This window comes from Glycine max, chromosome 11 (genome assembly GCF_000004515.6).
Source record: "Glycine max cultivar Williams 82 chromosome 11, Glycine_max_v4.0, whole genome shotgun sequence".
NCBI lineage: Eukaryota > Viridiplantae > Streptophyta > Magnoliopsida > Fabales > Fabaceae > Glycine > Glycine max.
The window spans coordinates 38,449,413-38,467,343 of NC_038247.2; the positions used below are offsets into that span (position 1 = coordinate 38,449,413).

The 17,931-nt window shown below is 33.6% G+C and overlaps 3 protein-coding genes across 6 annotated transcripts; 1 reads left to right on the plus strand and 2 right to left on the minus strand.

The window, feature by feature from the left end:
* Nucleotides 1–2,244: 2,244 nt before the first annotated feature.
* LOC100808065 (flagellar attachment zone protein 1) lies at nt 2,245–5,469 on the minus strand. The gene is made up of 3 exons (XM_006591427.4): nt 4,987–5,469; nt 4,244–4,818; nt 2,245–3,701 (listed from the first exon to the last, which is right to left on the minus strand). Exons 2-3 carry the CDS (start codon nt 4,785–4,787, stop codon nt 2,389–2,391), a joined length of 1,857 nt encoding a protein of 618 aa, XP_006591490.1. The 5' UTR covers nt 4,788–4,818; nt 4,987–5,469; the 3' UTR covers nt 2,245–2,388.
* A 4,860-nt stretch (nt 5,470–10,329) lies between these two features.
* LOC100783845 (histone H3.3) lies at nt 10,330–11,956 on the minus strand. Of its 4 annotated transcripts, none has more exons than XM_006591426.4 (5): nt 11,798–11,956; nt 11,268–11,345; nt 11,092–11,168; nt 10,908–10,998; nt 10,330–10,820 (listed from the first exon to the last, which is right to left on the minus strand). In XM_006591426.4, the coding sequence occupies exons 2-5, from the start codon at nt 11,337–11,339 to the stop codon at nt 10,650–10,652; spliced, it is 411 nt and encodes a 136-aa protein (XP_006591489.1). In that variant the 5' UTR covers nt 11,340–11,345; nt 11,798–11,956; the 3' UTR covers nt 10,330–10,649. The 4 variants fall into 4 exon arrangements, with proteins under 4 accessions (XP_006591489.1, XP_014619750.1, XP_014619749.1 ...); XM_014764264.3 differs by having other exon boundaries at nt 11,268–11,339; nt 11,798–11,887; XM_014764263.3 differs by having other exon boundaries at nt 11,818–11,844.
* A 3,314-nt stretch (nt 11,957–15,270) lies between these two features.
* On the plus strand, nt 15,271–16,827 carry LOC100785082 (histone H3.3). The gene is made up of 5 exons (XM_003538563.5): nt 15,271–15,438; nt 15,816–15,887; nt 15,985–16,061; nt 16,148–16,238; nt 16,335–16,827. Exons 2-5 carry the CDS (start codon nt 15,816–15,818, stop codon nt 16,503–16,505), a joined length of 411 nt encoding a protein of 136 aa, XP_003538611.1. The 5' UTR covers nt 15,271–15,438; the 3' UTR covers nt 16,506–16,827.
* Nucleotides 16,828–17,931: the final 1,104 nt, after the last annotated feature.

Consider the following 17,931-nt stretch of genomic DNA (forward strand, 5'->3'; position numbering starts at 1 on the left):
AAAGTCGCGTGTTCTCAGCTGTAGATTTGTTTTGATCAAACGGTGGGGAAACTTCCTTGTTTTAGGCCCCACTCCTATAAGTAGGGGGAGGTCCCCCCCCCCCCCCCCCTCTCACTCTTTGCTCCTAATATATGCTTCTTTACTATGAGTCAAATAATGCTTTTTCGCTTTTAGTCGAGTAATGTAACCAATTTTTTTGTGAGGTATGTAATAATGGTGTCAGTTGAAGCTTCATCATCAAAGGAGTCAGTTGGAAGCGAGTCTGAGGTTCGAGGGTTTCGCGACGAGGTTTTTGATGTGTCGTCCAACTCTCACTCCCTAAGATTGGCTTCTTCTAGTTCTGTTGACCTTTCAACAACCTAGGGGTCTAGCGACCTGTCAGTTTTTTTAAGTCAGCTGCCACCCAATGCGGTTGAAAAGGTGAGTGAAAGCATCACAACCCTAGTGGTTGTCACCACCTCCAGTGTTGAAGGAGAAGTGTCTGTCTCCTCCCATCATGCTTCCAGAGTATATGTGGGTTGACGGAGAGGTAGGTACCTACTTCTCGTGTTACAACCACGAATTGGACTTGATCAACGTCATTAGTTGGTTGTTGATCAATGACATGACGGACCTAGAGACGTGCTCGATCACACTTTGCATGGTTCGGTCAAACGCTACTTTGCTCGCGGAATTCGTGTTGATGAATCGTGACTTCTTCTACATGTATGATTGTCTATTTCGTGATTTGCATGTGAAGGTCCCCTTTGATGATTTTAGTATGGGTGTCCTCTGGATACTCAATGTTGCACCAACACAATTGCATTGAAACAAGTGAGCAGCCATGCAGGCGCTCCGAGCATTTTGCTTGTATAGCTCTATGCCAGCAATGCCCAGACTTTTCCTGCAACACTTTTGTAGTTGTCCGTAGGATAAGGTTCGGTGGATATCACTGATTTGGCTGCCAAAGCGTCCTTTATTTCATCCTTTCATTTCTTCTTATAAGAGTTTTAAAACCGGTTGCTTCAAAGTAACCATACGGCCACTCACCGGGAAAGACTATTTCTATGACTCGGCACGGAACCTATTGTTCCCTTTCTACTAGCAATAATGTCCTTAGCGGTACAACAAGCACCCAAAGGAGCTGTTGAGTGTTAATGAACACCGAGACCTCAAATTCCTCGAATCGCTCCCTCGACAACTACTTGCTTGGTCGCTATGAAGCATTGACACCGACACGGACACCGGACACGACACGGACATGGACACGTGAACACCTGTAATGTCCAAAATATAGAACGTAGTACGGGTGTCGTGTCGATGTCGAACACTGACACGAACGCGTGTCGGACACCGGACATGGCAAAGGACTAGAGTGTCCGTGCTTCATAGCTTGGTCGCCTTGTGGCCCTTTTGCTATATTTGGATCCTGTTCGGGACCTTGAAGGTTAGTTTTTATTTCCTTTTTGATTGTTTTTCATTTCTTGTTGTAACTTGAAAATTTTTCACTTATGTTATTTTGTAGGAATTATGACGCAGGTTGATGCCAACATGAATGCCTTCTGTCAGGCCAGGCGGGATTATGAATGCCTATGTATAATACTTAAATTTAAAACCTTATTGAAATAAAATTGAGTTTCTTACCCCTAAGCAACAGGTAGTAATATAATTCAGCTCATCATAAACCTGAATTATAAAACAAATTCCTTAGTCTATTCAATATTTCGAGAGAATAATAACAGGGTCCCTATTTAACCAGAAACATAATAAAATAAAAATGGTCCCTATATTTGCTTCCAACAAGTTTTCCTATATTCCCTATGAAACTTGTTTTTCTTTTTTCACTTCGACACATCATGCATTGAAGAGTTTCATAAACCAGTAAAATGCGGATAAAATGCGGAAAAAAAAGGTGTTTGCGTACAGGATATATAAATTATTTGAAAAAACTAATCCCTATCATCCATCTACTATTCAAACCACATGGAAATTTCAGAGGATCTAAAGGACAAAACAAAGGTCTAACAGGCATTTTCCTGTACTGTATTTTATACCAAAGTTGCTGCATTGCAAATTCAATATTACGGGGTGCTGCTCATGTAAGCAACATGAAGCATAAATATTTATAATAACCTTGCGTATCCTGGCATTTAAACACTGTCGTGTACGCTTAGTTAGTCATTTTGTTTTAATAATTATGTTGTTGGTATGGAATATTATACTATACGCCACTCTTCACAAACAAAAAAAACGAAAGAGAGCACCAAAAACATGGTTCTCAAAATAGGCGTATAAAACTTGAGTCTAAATTAACAATTGCAAAGCAAAACATTATAAACACAACATCAGTCTAATAAATTAACGTATGAATTATGAATCCTTATAGCTAGGGACTTTTTTATATATATGTCACGTTTGTAAATGTTCCTCGTTGGATGGTTCCTTTCGGTGATTATGGTAACCTCTTCTCCGTATAAGGTCTCCAAATCTTCTCAGCAAAGCTCTTCGTTTCCTCGAGTTGCTATCACTCTGAGGATCATCAAAATGTGACTCATCAAGATGATCAAAATCATCAGGGATTCCCATGTCTACATCAGGACAAGATTCTGAATCCGATGATGAATCCACTTCATCAAAAATCGAACCCCTTAATGTGTCATCATTATCAATGTCTTTGTTATTGTTATTGACCTCTTCATTATTCCCCCCAACTTTGCTTATGTGTTGCTGCTGTTTATGGTTATGTGGCGTTATCATTTCCTTTAGATTAAAACTAAAAGTTTTGTTCATACTCTTAGAATCCTTGTGATCTATTGAGTTATTATGTGCCTTTGCTTTTCTCCCTGATTCCTTATTGTTATTACTATTATCCTGATCTTTGCTACCTTGATCTTTTGTAGATGGCTTCTCCATAATATCCTCATTTTTGAACTCCTTCATTGATGATTCTGATAGCATGCGTTTCAACTCTCTAATGTTTTCAAATGAAGCAGCTTCGTGGATTTTCAGCATCTCATTCTCATGGAATAGTAGGTTGAGACTATCTTGAAGTCTAGCATTTTCAGCCTTTGCAATCTCAGCAGCTTCTTTAGCAACATTGGATTCATTCAAGGCTTGTTTGAGTATATCTCGCAACTTTTGATTCTCTTCCTTTGAAACCCTTGTCTTGTTCTCTGCCTCCTTGAACAAATCAAGGACTCTGGTGCTTTCTTGTGTCGCAAGCAACCTTTCCTCTTCGGCTCTTCTAATGCAATTCACAAACTCGGTTTCCTTGTCATTCCATGCTGAAAGGAACTCTTCAGCTTCCAATCTTAACCTCTCGGCTGTGTTTTTGTACCTTTCAGATGCTTTCCTTGTTGTTTCTAGAATCTCCTTGTACCTCTCTTCTGTGGTTCCTAACATTGCTCTCCAACGCTCTGCATCACATTTGGTTTGCTCTAGTTCTACTTGGCTTAAGGTCAGTTTTGCCTTCACTTGGTTGGCTTCTGTTGCCACTTCTTTCAATGCAAATGCCAAATCATCCATGGCCTTCTTACTGTTCTCTTCTGCCTCAGTTGCTGACTTCAATTCATTTTTAAGCATGTTCAGTTCTTCAAGCATGGTTTTGGCCTCCTCCTTGGTTAGTTCCTCCTCATCACCGAACAGCTCTTTTTCTAGCTCAGCTTCAATTTCCATATTCTCTTCTACACTTTCTTTTGTGGTAAACCCATAATCATCCGTCCCTACAGAAAAATCAAAGAACAAATTTAGTGAAAAAATATATATAGTTTTCATCACTAATAATACTGGAATCATAAGGATTTTAGTGGGGAATTTTTTATAAAAAAAACACATTTTATTATTTGTTAAAGTTTACGAAAGAGACTCATTAAATAAGTAATGAGGATCAAATTCATAATATATTTCAGGATAGTATGTTTAAAAGAATGTGTTAAAAAGTGTGTTTTCATCATTTTTCTAAGGCCTAAACATATTTAAAATCCCTAAACGATCGAATTTTGTTTTGAGTTTCTAATAATTTTTTTCAATGTTTTAAGTTCTTAATATTAAAATTTTTGTTGAGTCTTTATATCATCAGACGAAGACTTAAAATAAAAATTTAATATATCATGGATTCAAAATAATAAAAAAATTATTAGGAATCTGTAATAAAATTCAATCATTTATCAAGATCTTAATCATATTTTAAGTCTTTTTCTAAAGTAATTATTGACCAATTTTGGATACAACTTAATCTTGTTGCCAGACTGAGAGTCAGACTCACCAGGGGTTTGGGTGGCGCTTATTACTTGAAGTGGCTTTAATTTTTCTTCAAGAGAAGTGATCTCCAGCTTTGACTCTTCAAGCAAAATCTTATTCTGCTCCAGCTGCTTTGTTTGCATTACCAATGTGTCAAACAAATTTGCTTCTGATTCTCTTCGCTTGTCCAGTTCAGCCTCCAATTCTTGGATTCTCCTTTTATAGTCAGACAACAAGGCCGTTGCATTATCCTCGGATGATCGAAGACTATCCATCTCGTTCCTCATGCTGTCCAACAAAGCATCTTTCTCTGACAAACAACGCTGCTTTGAATTTGATGATTCCTTGTTGCTGTCTTTAATACCCATTAATTGTTGCTCTATTATACGTGGGTTTGAAATTAATCTCTTGGAGGCTAATGATTTATCAACCATGACATTAGTCTCCTCAGCAACCCTTTTCATTTGCTTGAGATCATTGAAGGCTCGACCTCTCTCACGCTCAACTTTTCTCATCTGCTCCTCCATTTGGTTCAGCTTCTCATCATAATTCTGCTGCTGCTGTTGCATCTTCCAAACCTTGCCAATTTATTAGCTATTCCTTCAAAAGCAACAACCATATTTAGAAGAAATCAAAATAATAAGCATTATAGTAGGAGAAAGCAAATTTTGAGAGAAAAAAGTATTGATAATTACAATAATATCTCTATAGTATTGATAATTTAAACTCTCAATAGTATCTCTGAAACTTTTACGTAGTTAATCTCACCTAGGGATAAGACTTTGTTGTTGTAGTATCGATAACTACAATCATGAATCAAGAGGTAGTGGAGTTGTTCCAAATTTGAAGATGAATTCAGTGCATAAAACAATGTTTCCAAAAAGGAAAAGAGGAGGATTAGAAAATATCCTTTAATAGCTAGCAATGGAAACAGGACATGTAGGATATCGTAGGTGAATGTTTGATGGTAGATAAGTCTGCTGCATATAGGAAGCTTCTAATATTAGGTTATGGGAAGAATAATAACACGGGAAAATCGCAACAAAAGAGCAGAAAAAGGGGTTTAGTTAGAAATTTTCCGAGGTTGACGGGGGTTCCATAGGAACCTAAGGCTTCAACGTCAATGACTCAACGTTGGTTCCTTAGGCAAATGAAATGAATAAATTGTGTTTGTTTGTTTTGTTCTACGCTGAATGAAGACGAGAGGGAGCTTTGGAATTGGATAAAAGTAGTTCGGTCGACATAGGACGTAATCTACGTCCAACCAATCAATGTTAATCTTCGTCTTTATTAAGATATGAAAATCCAATTTCATAAAATAATTTTCTTCAATTGCAGCCCTCAACGGGCACATAGTCTTGGATAATTAACGATATATTGTTGCATGTAAGCAAAACATATTGATTACTAAAACGGGGACATATTCAGCATATCAGAAAAGTAAATAAAAAGAAACAAAATCTCCTTAAAAATAGAAGAATAGTAAAAAACATGGAACGACTTGGCAATTTTTAATAATATTATTTTTTACTCAACTTAATATATATACAATTATACAATACATCATTTGTAAGAAAATGTTAAAACCTTGTATTGATATAAACTACAATCAATGTTAAAAAGAAACTACTTAGTTTGCAGATTGCTATAACTGCACTGGTTTTTAGCACTATTCTATATATATTGAGTTAGCCATAGCCCATATTAATAATACAAGAGCAGAGAGATAAGTCAGTTTTATTTTATTTTTTCATGTTCTGAATTTCTGAATCGAGATTCCTTACAAGTGTTCAAACTTGAGTGAAACTTCGTAATGATGAAATGCTATATGAACCCATCAATGTCACTAGAAAAACCTAATTGACGTCAATTGAAAAATCCTAACAGGTATCTATTCAAAAGTAAGTCATGACCAATGCCAGTAGAAAAAATTTAGTCAATGTCGACCAAAAAAATCATTGGTCAACATCAACTAAAAAAGCCTGGATGACAACGACAAAAAAAATCATTGGTCAACGTTAGTAAAAATTTCTCATGACTGACGTCAGTGAGAAAATAACCCTAATCAACATCATCTAAAAAAAATCTTGGCCGATATCGATAAAAAATAACTTTGGTTGACATAATACAAAAAAATTCTGACAAAAAAAACTTCGGTCAACATCAGTGAAAAACAACTTATGTCGATATTAGTCGTAAAAACTTTGGTCACCTGCGAGTATTGAGCGAGAAAGAATCACGAGCAAGAACGTGAGTTAAAGTGAATATTTCCGAAAAAAGAATTTCAAATTCTATATTTTTTGAGAAAATTTGAAATCTCACTATTTTAGTCAATCAAAATGATTCATAAAAATACCAAAAACAAAATCTTCTTTCAAATACTCTATCCAAACAAGTTATTTTATCATGAATCATTTTAATTTCTTGAAAAAATAAATTCTCCTATTAAATTGCTCCATTCAAACACACTACTAGCGAATTTGGAAAATATGCCATCAAGCTGAAGTAGGAGAGCTCTATCAATCATAGATGCCATGTGGTGCAAAAGGAGTGATAGTAGTTCCTATTCAATAAACTCTAGGTGGAAAATTTGTTTAAAAGCTAATTCAAAAAATCATACATTACAAATAGATTCAAATTAAAGTCACACTCAAGTACAGAAGATATATATATATCCTGTCTACCTTTCTTCCAAAATGTAACAGGTAGTGAAAATGTGAAATAATGTTAATGTCATCTTGCAATACAAGTCTTGAATATATTAGAAGATAAGTCAATTTAGTGCCTTTTACTATCTACTTTTGTTTTTAATTAACCTAAAATGAATTTTTTTTTCTGTAAGTTAAATTGGGTGACTTTGTTTAAACTTAAAAAAGACAATTTTAAAAAAGTGTTTTTAAGAAGCAAATAGGGATTTGCTTCTTTAAATAAGAAAAAAATTGTTTTTTAAGCATAAATAATTTACACAAACACACCAAAAAATATAAAATTGTTTATTTTATTAAAATAAGGGCTTATGTTAAGTCAAGTTATTTTATATCTTTAGACAAATCATGACTCCTAATTATTTTGATTAGATACAAATAAATACAAATGATAAAACGACGTCTAATACGTCATCAAATTTTGATTAGATATGCATTTGAGATTTAAAACGATAACAAGCATAAGCCATAATCTCATGAGATATGAAGAATAAATGAAGTTCAAAATTTGATAGTGTTAATCTCCATCAAAAGACATGTTTGCTATGCAAACCTCACATATAAGAGGTGACTATTTAATACAATGCACAAAACCCAAGTCCATAAGCATGGACTCTTTGTATGAAGAAGGAATGTGCATTCAATGCAAGCATTAAGCTCCCAATGACCATTATCATCAGATGAAGGTCAAGTGGAGAATCCAACTATTTTAAGATAACAGATACTTGAAAATGAAGGTTAAAAGCACTAGAAGCTTTGAAGAAGAAGAAGAAAATACGAACTTTATGCACATACATTTTGTTCATTCTTTCTCTTAAAGAAAAATTTTATGTATAATAAAACTCAAAAGCTCTCAAAATACTTTGAACTTATTGAGAAAAAATATTCTATGTAAGACATTCATAGTTTTAGTCACTAAGCAAACTCGAACAACAAATCTAATTTAATTTGTTTAAAGTCGACAATGACTTAGTAGGACAAAAAATATTAGGTTGTCGTCTGTTTTTCCAAAACGTTTTTCCATTGTATGGTATTGTTGTTGAAAATTTATTATCTGTCAATTACAAAGATCTAACCAACAAAAAAACTTTGTTTTGATTTCAAAAGTATTTAAAATTTTTAAAATCACATTTTAACCCATTTCTTGTAATATTTATCTTTACAACTTATTCCAATAAATAAGTTTAAACAATTTGACCTATAATTTTATGTAAAAGTTAAAATTAGATTTTTAGACAAGTTAAAAAAATATTTATTAGTTAATTTTAATTTATAAGAAAAATTATTCTATTTTAATTTGTAAGAAAAAAATATTTATGTTTGTAGTTCTTATATTTTTACTTTTTTTTTAACTTTAGTTCCTAAAATTTTATATCATCCAATTTAGTCTTTATTTTATTAAAAATGTGTTTTTAGTTCTTACACACATATTTGTTAAGACAACGTTAATTTCATCTACCTCATTCCTATCTTTGTTTTCCCTTTCATTTTTCAGCCATTCGTGTTGCAGATCTATGAATTCACATGATTCTTCATCAATATTTGTACCTATGGATTGTGATGTTGTGGTTTGAAATCCTGATCTTGTTCTTCACAACCATATGAAAAGAATGTGTGTAAAAAAAATAATTATTGAAAGCAAGAACCAACAACAACTCATTATTCAAGAATTAACGCCATAAAAAATATGTGGGAAAGGACTAAATATTTTTTATAAAATACAGAGATTGGATTAAACAATATAAAACTTAAAGGACTAAAAACAAATAAAATAAAAATATATGTATCTCAAAATCTTAAGAACATTAGTCTGTTTTAAATAAAAGATACCAGTGCTTCCTTTTCAATTTAGAAGAGCCAAATGAGCATAACTGACAAATGAAGTGTTTGGATGGAGGGATAGCTAGGAGAGAAAAAAGAATTATTTTTTATCGTTAACATTTAGGAGGAGGGGAGTAAAATTCCTCTTCATCTAGTTAGATGAATTCCCCAAGTTATGATTCCCCCTAGTATGAAAATTAAAACATTTCAACTGACATTCGTTACTTTTTTCAAGGTTTCCGGGTGAAAAACACAAGCAACCAAGAAGTGGACACCGACAAACAATTGATGTTTTTTTTATCAGAACGAACTATATTCTCAGACAAACACGGCAAAGCAAATTGACCAAAGCGAATTTCTCTTAAAAACTTATTCTCAAAATGAATCTGTTTTAAAATATATTACGAAAGTGGTCACGTGACAGCGGATAAAAACTTATTCTCAAAATGAATCTGTTTTAAAATATATTACAAAAGTGGTCACGTGACAGCGTGACAGCGGACAATGAGTTTCATGAAATACTTTTGCTGTATAAAAAATATAAGCTTCAAAAGGTTCTAACTTTTGATAAAAATATGTCAAAATGATCAAAATTGAAGGAAAAATCCCCTAGCAAATTTCTAATTTGATCAACTCATTTTTCCAAAAAAATGAATTTAAGATTTAACCACCCATTTTTTTAATCTTAAATCTTATTTTTGAGCTACTTAAAGACATCTTTTAAAAAAATGAGTTGACTACGGATTTACTAGAGAAATCATCCTTCAATTTCAAACGTTTCAACATATTATAATCTCAAATATACATTTCTATCAAAAATTACAACCATTTAAAGTTTATAAATTCCCTACAACCAAAAATATTTCGATAAGACTTGCAAAATACACATCATGTGTCCTGTTTCGCCTCCCCAACGGACTGACAAAATCCACTATCTACCGTCACAAGTCCCGCCAACAAGACTGACAAAATGCTTACATAAAAGAAATCATCTGTAATATATTTCAAAACAATCTCCCTTTGGAAATAAGTTTCTAAAATAAAAACCCTCCTTTTTGATCAATTTGTCACACGGCAAACTATCCTCTACTAGCCTTTTGTATGATTCTAGTCCATTCAGAATTCAATCAAGTCAATGCGAACTAATCAAGCCGCCACAAACTGATCAAAACACTGACGAACATTTAGACTCGAGAGGAGGCTGGTTGATAAATGTAGATTAATAAAAAAGTTAATCAAATGCAATACAAATCCCAAAAGCATCCTATACTTGGTTTATCAAAGTATCATTCTACCTGAAACATGACACTAATTATCATTGAGCTTTCTGACAATCCTTCACCAGATCATCTTTCTAACTTTTTCTTCATGCACATATTTCTTCCTCTGCCTATATACACAATCATAACTAGAAACTTAGATTTAAACTAAAAATTATATTAACTTTTAAATCTGACAGCTTCGATTAACGCTCTTTTCTTTTATGGAGGTAATCCATAAATAATGTACAGTGAACAATAAATAAGAAACCCAGTAACCAAACTGGGATGGAAATCCCGAGTAAGAACGAGGCAACCCAACAAACTAACTTAAACGAGATTAGATGGCAACTGAATGTTGTCCAATACAGTTTCTAAAGTGGCTGCAACATCCCGCAGGTAAAAACTAAAACAGAAGCATTCTAACACATACATATGTCCAAAAATCAATTACAAGCCAATTTTCTTAAAGGAAGAAAACACAGTCACGGACACTCGGCAGTATTTGCCTATATCCCAATTAATGCTACTACCAGCAGAAAACCTACCCTCCCTAACAACCCCATCTATTGAATAAAAAAAGGAATCTGAAAAACAAAAACACCAACCGCAGCCACCAATCATCTTCATCTTTCCAACCACCAACTCAAGCACGCTCACCACGAATCCTTCTTGCCAGCTGAATATCCTTGGGCATAATGGTTACACGCTTGGCGTGAATGGCACACAGGTTAGTGTCCTCAAAGAGCCCAACAAGGTATGCCTCAGCAGCTTCTTGCAATGCAAGCACGGCGTGGCTCTGGAAACGCAGATCAGTCTGCAACAAAAGCACAGCAAAATTCCCTTGTTAACAAGTTCAACAACAAAACACACAAACATTAAACAATAATACACATTACAATACCTTGAAGTCCTGAGCAATTTCACGAACCAGCCTCTGGAAGGGGAGCTTCCGGATCAAAAGCTCGGTACTCTTCTGGTATTTCCTAATTTCACTGATTTCCATAATTAAACCATATTATTATCAGAGATCACAACCAACTACATACAACGAACACAAAACAAGTTAAATCCTGGAAAACACTCACCGAAGAGCAACGGTACCAGGACGATAACGGTGGGGCTTCTTCACACCACCAGTAGTTGGTGCAGACTTACGTGCAGCCTAAAATTAAAACAAAGGAATTAAACTCTCGGATAAAATTTCAAAACATATCAAAATGACCAAAGATTAATTAATTGTTGTTGTGATTATAGAAGAGACCTTGGTTGCAAGCTGCTTCCTAGGAGCCTTTCCTCCTGTGGACTTACGAGCGGTTTGCTTCGTACGAGCCATCTGTGTCTACGCCCAAAAAGTAATTTCAGAAACATCAATTACAAACAAACAACAATAGAACCTTCCTTGCCCCTTTCTATTGCATAACCTAATCTTCAAAACTTTATATATTTATATTTATCCATAATCTCAGTTTAATTAATAAATTAAAGACATATGATACGTTGGCCAGATGAAACTATCGACTAATTCTCCATAACAAAACATCGATTTGGAAATCAGAACGTTATGACTAGGGAAGAATAAAAATTCAACTGGCCTATCTAAGATACAAGATTTGGAAATCAGCAGAAACTAAAGAAGATAAGTGAAAATCGATTTAATCATGCTCAAACCCTAAACTATGCTCAAACCCTAAACCATGCTTAAGACAAGTTTCGAACTAGAAGCAGAATCATATATTCAAATTTTCAAAAGCGCAAAACAGATCACTAAACCTCGAAGGACTACTTTGGTACCTGCTTCCGAAACGCAGTACCTGAATCTTGAAGAATAGAATACAAAGGATCAAATTGTAAGGAATGATAGGGATATATATAGCGTGCTGATGGAGGCGTTGGAGATTGATCAGACGGATACAAATCAGTATCCGTGTGTTTTTGGCCGTTACAAATCGGACGGCACCTGATGCTTCGAACTGTGTTTTCTAAATTTGAATAAGCGGCTGAGATGCAATTTAGGACTGGAGACACGGATCGTGAAATCCAATTGCCTGTTTTCTATTGGTTGCTTTCACTGACTAGTTTGTAACCACTTAGGAGACGAGGTATGAAAGTTTTCTCATATTGTTCAATCTTTCAAGTGAAAGATTCAGATTTTTTTATTATTTATTTACTTTTTTATTTTCTTTATTTTTGGGATTGTTCCGTTCCTTTATATCCTCTATGGAGGCTACACCTCTATCGTTTCAAGTACATTAGGTATTTTTTATTTGTATTTTTATTTTTTGTTTTTATTTTTAAAAAATTATTTTCATTTTTAACAGATTATAATTCTAAAAATATGTTTAGTTTAACTTCTTATTTTCAGTTTTCAAGAAATAAAAACACTAAAAATACGTTTTTAAAAGAGTTAGACTTTTTCGTGAAAAATCATGGTCTGAGTAAATTGATGACGCAAGAACGCTAAAGTAATGTTAAATAGAGAAAAACCTATTAGCACAACAAGAGAAAGTTCACTAAAATACTCTCCGACGTTTTTATTTTGATATTAATTTCGTTCCACAACTTTGTGTTCATTTTGTCATTTGTTTAAGTAGCCGAATTAACTAAAGAAAATTAAATCATTAATGAGTTCTTTGTTTTTATTTCCAAAGTTAAAAATGTTTACATACTAAATATACGGCATCTAAGTAAAACAAATTTCATGTGGACACGATATTCGGACTTACCATTTTAAATACTACTTGTGCAAATTGGTATACTTACCAATAGGTTAAAAGTGCTCAGCTACCAATAGGTTAAAAGTCTCTTATTTTTGTGGCGTAGCGTCCCCGTGGTTGCTTCATAACCACTCTATAGCGGCGGTGGTGGCACTAGGTTGGACGGTGATGGCGATGGTTTTCATTGGAGGAGGAGAAGAAGGAGATGACATGACAATGAATAGGCCAGCTGATGTGGTACTTTGTATGTCACATCATTACTTAACATAATGAGACTCACAACAGGTACTATGATGAAACAAAAAAAATTCAAGTACTTGATTAATAAATAATGAATTTTATGTTGTATCTTCGCTTCACTGCCACATCTTCAAGTCTAGCTTCGTGGCTCCATCAGCACAACATTGTGATTCCTTCGTTGTGACTCTGATGTCGTATCTTCGCTCCATTGCCACATCTTCAATGTCGCATCTCTAACTTCGTAAATATGCTCTAAACCCTCACCAACATCCTTGTGATGAACTAGGTCAACATCTTCTAGCCAAAGCAAATATGCTTCCTTAGATCTATTGCGGATCTCCGACTTCGAGGTCCAAATGTAAGGTGGTGGGTGGTAATGAGTGAGTAGTGACAAAAGTATAACGATGGCAGAAAAAATGAACAAGCTTTTGCTGTAGCCAGTTTTTTTAAAAAACAGTCTTGAACAAAACACTAAATAAAATAATGTTGAACAATATTACAAAATACTAAAAAAATATTTTAAGTGAGTTTTACTCTATTTCTAGTCAAATGAATAAAACATTTTAAAGTCTTAAAAAACATTACAAAATACTAATAGATTATTTTTTTCGATGGATTAGGTAGGTCAACCCGACCCCCCGGGGTTTAGCCTGAGTGGATTGAGTCATAAGTGAGTCGATTCAAGTTTACTTATATAGATCTACAAAATTAAAAATGAACCAAGGTGATGCAAAGGTGAGTTATCATTAGAGGTGATTTTTAATGATAGTTTTCATCCTTATATTTTCCTTCTTCCTTTTTCTTCCGATAATATCTTAAACCAAGTATGAAGATATTATCGGAAGAAAAAGGAAGAAGGAAAATATAAGGATGAAAACTATCATTAAAAATCACCTCTAATGATAACTCGAGACAAAGCACGAAGATGATTTTTTCTTAATATATGCACCACTATACTTCAATTTTAATATATATATATATATATGTGTGTGCGCGCGCGCGCGCCATTTACCACTACCTTAGTCATTATTTGAAAAAAGTAGTATAGTCCAAAGAATAAATAAAAGAGATAAAAAAAATCCTAAAAATAAGATAAGTTACAATTGAGTTTAACATTTAATTGTTTTAAAATAAAAGATTATAATTTAATTTGATATAAAAGTTGGTCTTTAAAGTAATGTGAAACTAAGAACAATTTTTCCAGATGCTTTTTATAACTTGTAATCTTATTGATAAATTTTGTGCACACTTTTTTTTAAAGAAAAATAAACTATAAAAAAATACTAATTAGAATCTTAATTGATGGTAAATCGTGTTGGAAGAAAAATACGCATCTTTTATGTGTATTTTAGATAAAAATTAGTTTATTCATCAACTATATATTATTAGTCATGACAAGTATTCATATCTTAAAACCAATCAGAGTTGATACAACGGGTAACGATTTGTATGAAGAATGTGAATTTATTTGATAAAATATTCTTTCTTTGATAGTAAATAAAATCATACAAAGACATACATTTTAAGTTTGTTTTTACATAAAAAAGTTTTTAATTTTTTAAACAATTTAATTAATTATAAATAATTTTATCAATAACTTATAATTATCCATTAAGTTTTTATTTATTTATTTATTTAAGAGTTTAACATATTAGCCTATTGTACTCTCAAAGTCACAACTACTTAGATTTCATTATTGATATAAATTATTTAATCTATCTCTTTCATTTTTATTTTTAAATTGAATTGAATTTCTATCTTTATTTCTAAATTAAATTTCAATTTATAGAAAAATATAAAATATGAAATCATTTATTATAAACTTTATTTATGTAAAATGAACATTTTTCTTGTACACTGTACTCACTAAATCGCTAGTTAGATAAAAATTAAAAAATATAATATAATTCAACAATATAGCTTAAATGTATTTTTCCTGTTAAAAACGACTCTTCACCTTTGTTTTTATCTAAAAAAGTAAAATTAGAGAATGAAAATCAATTATTTTAAGGTAACACATTTTTATTTTGTTATGCTTATGAGAACACATTTTTTACATAACTTTAAAAAAGGTAGAAAAAAAAAACAACATTTCACTGTTTCAGACATGAACCAGGGTATACCGGGAGGGAGAAGCACTTTTAGCACAAGCGAAAGAAAGAAATCGTGGTGCGTTTCTCGCCGGACTTAGAGTAGCCAATGGGAATAGGACAATTAGACTTGGCGATCCGGATTTGGTGTCCCAGATGGCATCGTAGCCGTTTATTAAATTTGAGAAAACACAACTCGACACCTAATGAACCGTACGATTCAAACGGAAAAAACACACGGATAATGAATCGTATCCGTTCGATCACTGACAAACGCTTCCAAGAGTATGCTATATATAGGGCTTTACTTCCTTTACTTTAAGAATTTTTGATTCTTTTCCCCTAGATTCAGCCACAGTTTCGGAGGAGAAGAAAATAGTCGTTCGAGGTTAGTTTTTCTTCTGAGATTTGGGATTTTAGGGTTTATATCTTTGTCTTTTTGGTTTCTGTTGATTTCCAAATCGCGTATCTTAGATAAGACAGTTGAATTTTTATTCTTCTCTAGTCACAACGTTCTGATTCTTACGCCTCCGAGTCAATATTTTCGGTTAGTAATTTCTAGGGTTTCAGATGTTTTGTTTTGGAGAATTAGTCGATAATTTCATCCGGCCAACGTATGTGTCTTTAATTTCTTAATTAAACAAAGATTATGGATAAATATAAGTTTTGAAGATTAGGTTATGCGATAGAAGGGGGTAAGAAAGGTTCTATTGTTGTTTGTTTGAAATTGATGTTTCTGAAATTACTTTTTGGGCGTCGACACAGATGGCCCGTACGAAGCAAACTGCTCGTAAGTCCACAGGAGGAAAGGCTCCTAGGAAGCAGCTTGCAACCAAGGTCTCTTCTATAATCACAACAACAATTAATTAATCATTGTTCATATTGATTTGTTTTGATTTTATCTGAGAGCTTAATTCCTTTGTTTTACTTTTAGGCTGCACGTAAGTCTGCACCAACTACTGGTGGTGTGAAGAAGCCACATCGTTACCGTCCTGGTACCGTTGCTCTTCGGTGAGTGTTTTCCGGGTTGTTTTGTGTTCGTTGTATTTCGTCGGTTGTGATCTTTAATAATAATATAATTTGATTCTGGAAAACAGTGAGATTAGGAAATACCAGAAGAGTACCGAGCTTTTGATCAGGAAGCTCCCCTTCCAGAGGCTGGTTCGTGAAATTGCTCAGGACTTCAAGGTATTGTACTATGCTATTGTTGTTGTTGTTTAATGTTTGTGTGATTTGTTGTTGAATTTATTAACAAGGAAGTTTTGCTGTGTTTTTTTGCTGCAGACTGATCTGCGTTTCCAGAGCCACGCCGTGCTTGCATTGCAAGAAGCTGCTGAGGCATACCTTGTTGGGCTCTTTGAGGACACTAACCTGTGTGCCATTCACGCTAAGCGGGTAACCATTATGCCCAAGGATATCCAGCTGGCAAGAAGGATTCGCGGTGAACGTGCTTGAGGTGGTGGTTGTGAAGATGAAGATGAAGATGGGTTGCTGCGGGTGGTGTTTTTGTTGTTCAGATTCCTTTTTTTTTTTTTTTCAATGGATAGGGTTGTTAGGGAGTGTAGGTGTTTTACGGTATTACCCATTAATTGTGATACAGGCAAATACTGCCAAGTGTCCGTGACTGTGTTTTCTTCCTTTTAGAAAATTGGCTTGTAATTGATTTTTGGACATGTGTGTCATAATGTTTCTGTTTTTAGTTTTTACCTACGGGATGTAGTCACTTTGGAATTGTATTGGACAACATTCAGTTGCCATCTAATCTCGTTTAAGCTAAGTTTGTTGTGCTAATTAAACTGACCTCCCTTCTTGGTTTTGAAATGAGAGGATTTGAATATAGTATTACAGAACTGGCAGAAAATCTACTCAATTTGCTCATAAATACTTAATTACCTATGTTGGTTTTGGCTTCAAATTTTGTTGAATTTCATCTCACTTGTGTTACCTGTCTCGATTAGGTTTCTTGCATAATATGATCATGCATGGGTGGCTCCACATTCTTCTTCCTTTTCTGAATATGGAATATTTTGGTTAGAGCTTGTCATTCAGAATAGATGATGGTGCTTTGCAGAATTTTTATGGAAATGCATCTTAAGGAATCAAGTTGAGAAAGGCTTGGCTGTTATACTCGGTATCATGTCTGTACCAATTCTTTTGGCTTAGGCAACTCTTCTGTGTAGAATTGATCTATCGCTTTTCTCCATTCTTGTAAAATCGGAACAGAGTGATCTATTATACGAGTAGAGTGATTTACGAAATTTGTGAATAGTCTTCAGAGATAAAAGTCACTTTTGATCAAATATTCAAAGTTCAGATGCTTCTTACTTCAAATACTCAAGTTCAGATCACGTAAACACCTCAAAGAGAGGTCCATTTTTGTATGCTCATGTTGATAATGGCTGTTCATACACTAATAGGTTTGTGAATTTGTTCTGAAGTTGCTTTGTCTCTAATTTGGAATGTAGTCACTCCAACAACGCACCCTCATGCGATAATTAACTGTTACGAAGATCATGAAAGAAGGTCCTGACTCCGGAATCTGTTTGCTTAAAAAATCAGTATATACTAATAACACCAATAGGTTTTATAATTAGGTCTTTCATTGTCTTTTTAAGTGTTTAGTGTATTGTCACGGTTTTATTTAGTAAAAGACATTTAGGTGGGTTGAAAAGAAAATATATTTATAACCGATTCTTGATCTCGATTCGTGAATGATATTAGACTTTATGATTATGAGAACATTCAAAAAATAATTGCTAAAAAGGAAGGATAAGTTCCCTATATATGTATCAACTCTAGTCTTATGGCCTGTCTTTGTGAGGCATTATGATGAGATTGTGTGCAAAACTGTGATTTTTAATCAAACTGTGACCAAACCAAA

Coding starts and splice junctions, on each gene's coding strand:
- LOC100808065 (XM_006591427.4), bottom strand. CDS start 4,787: ATGCAACAGCAGCAGCAGAATTATGATGAGAAGCTGAACCAAATGGAG. Junction 3,702..4,243: donor AAGCGCCACCCAAACCCCTG/GTGAGTCTGACT, acceptor ATTTTTCTGTAG/GGACGGATGATTATGGGTTT.
- LOC100783845 (XM_006591426.4), bottom strand. CDS start 11,339: ATGGCTCGTACGAAGCAAACCGCTCGTAAGTCCACAGGAGGAAAGGCT. Junction 11,169..11,267: donor GGAAGCAGCTTGCAACCAAG/GTCTCTTCTATA, acceptor TTTTAATTTTAG/GCTGCACGTAAGTCTGCACC. Junction 10,999..11,091: donor CCTGGTACCGTTGCTCTTCG/GTGAGTGTTTTC, acceptor TATGGAAATCAG/TGAAATTAGGAAATACCAGA.
- LOC100785082 (XM_003538563.5), top strand. CDS start 15,816: ATGGCCCGTACGAAGCAAACTGCTCGTAAGTCCACAGGAGGAAAGGCT. Junction 16,062..16,147: donor CCTGGTACCGTTGCTCTTCG/GTGAGTGTTTTC, acceptor TCTGGAAAACAG/TGAGATTAGGAAATACCAGA. Junction 16,239..16,334: donor AAATTGCTCAGGACTTCAAG/GTATTGTACTAT, acceptor TTTTTGCTGCAG/ACTGATCTGCGTTTCCAGAG.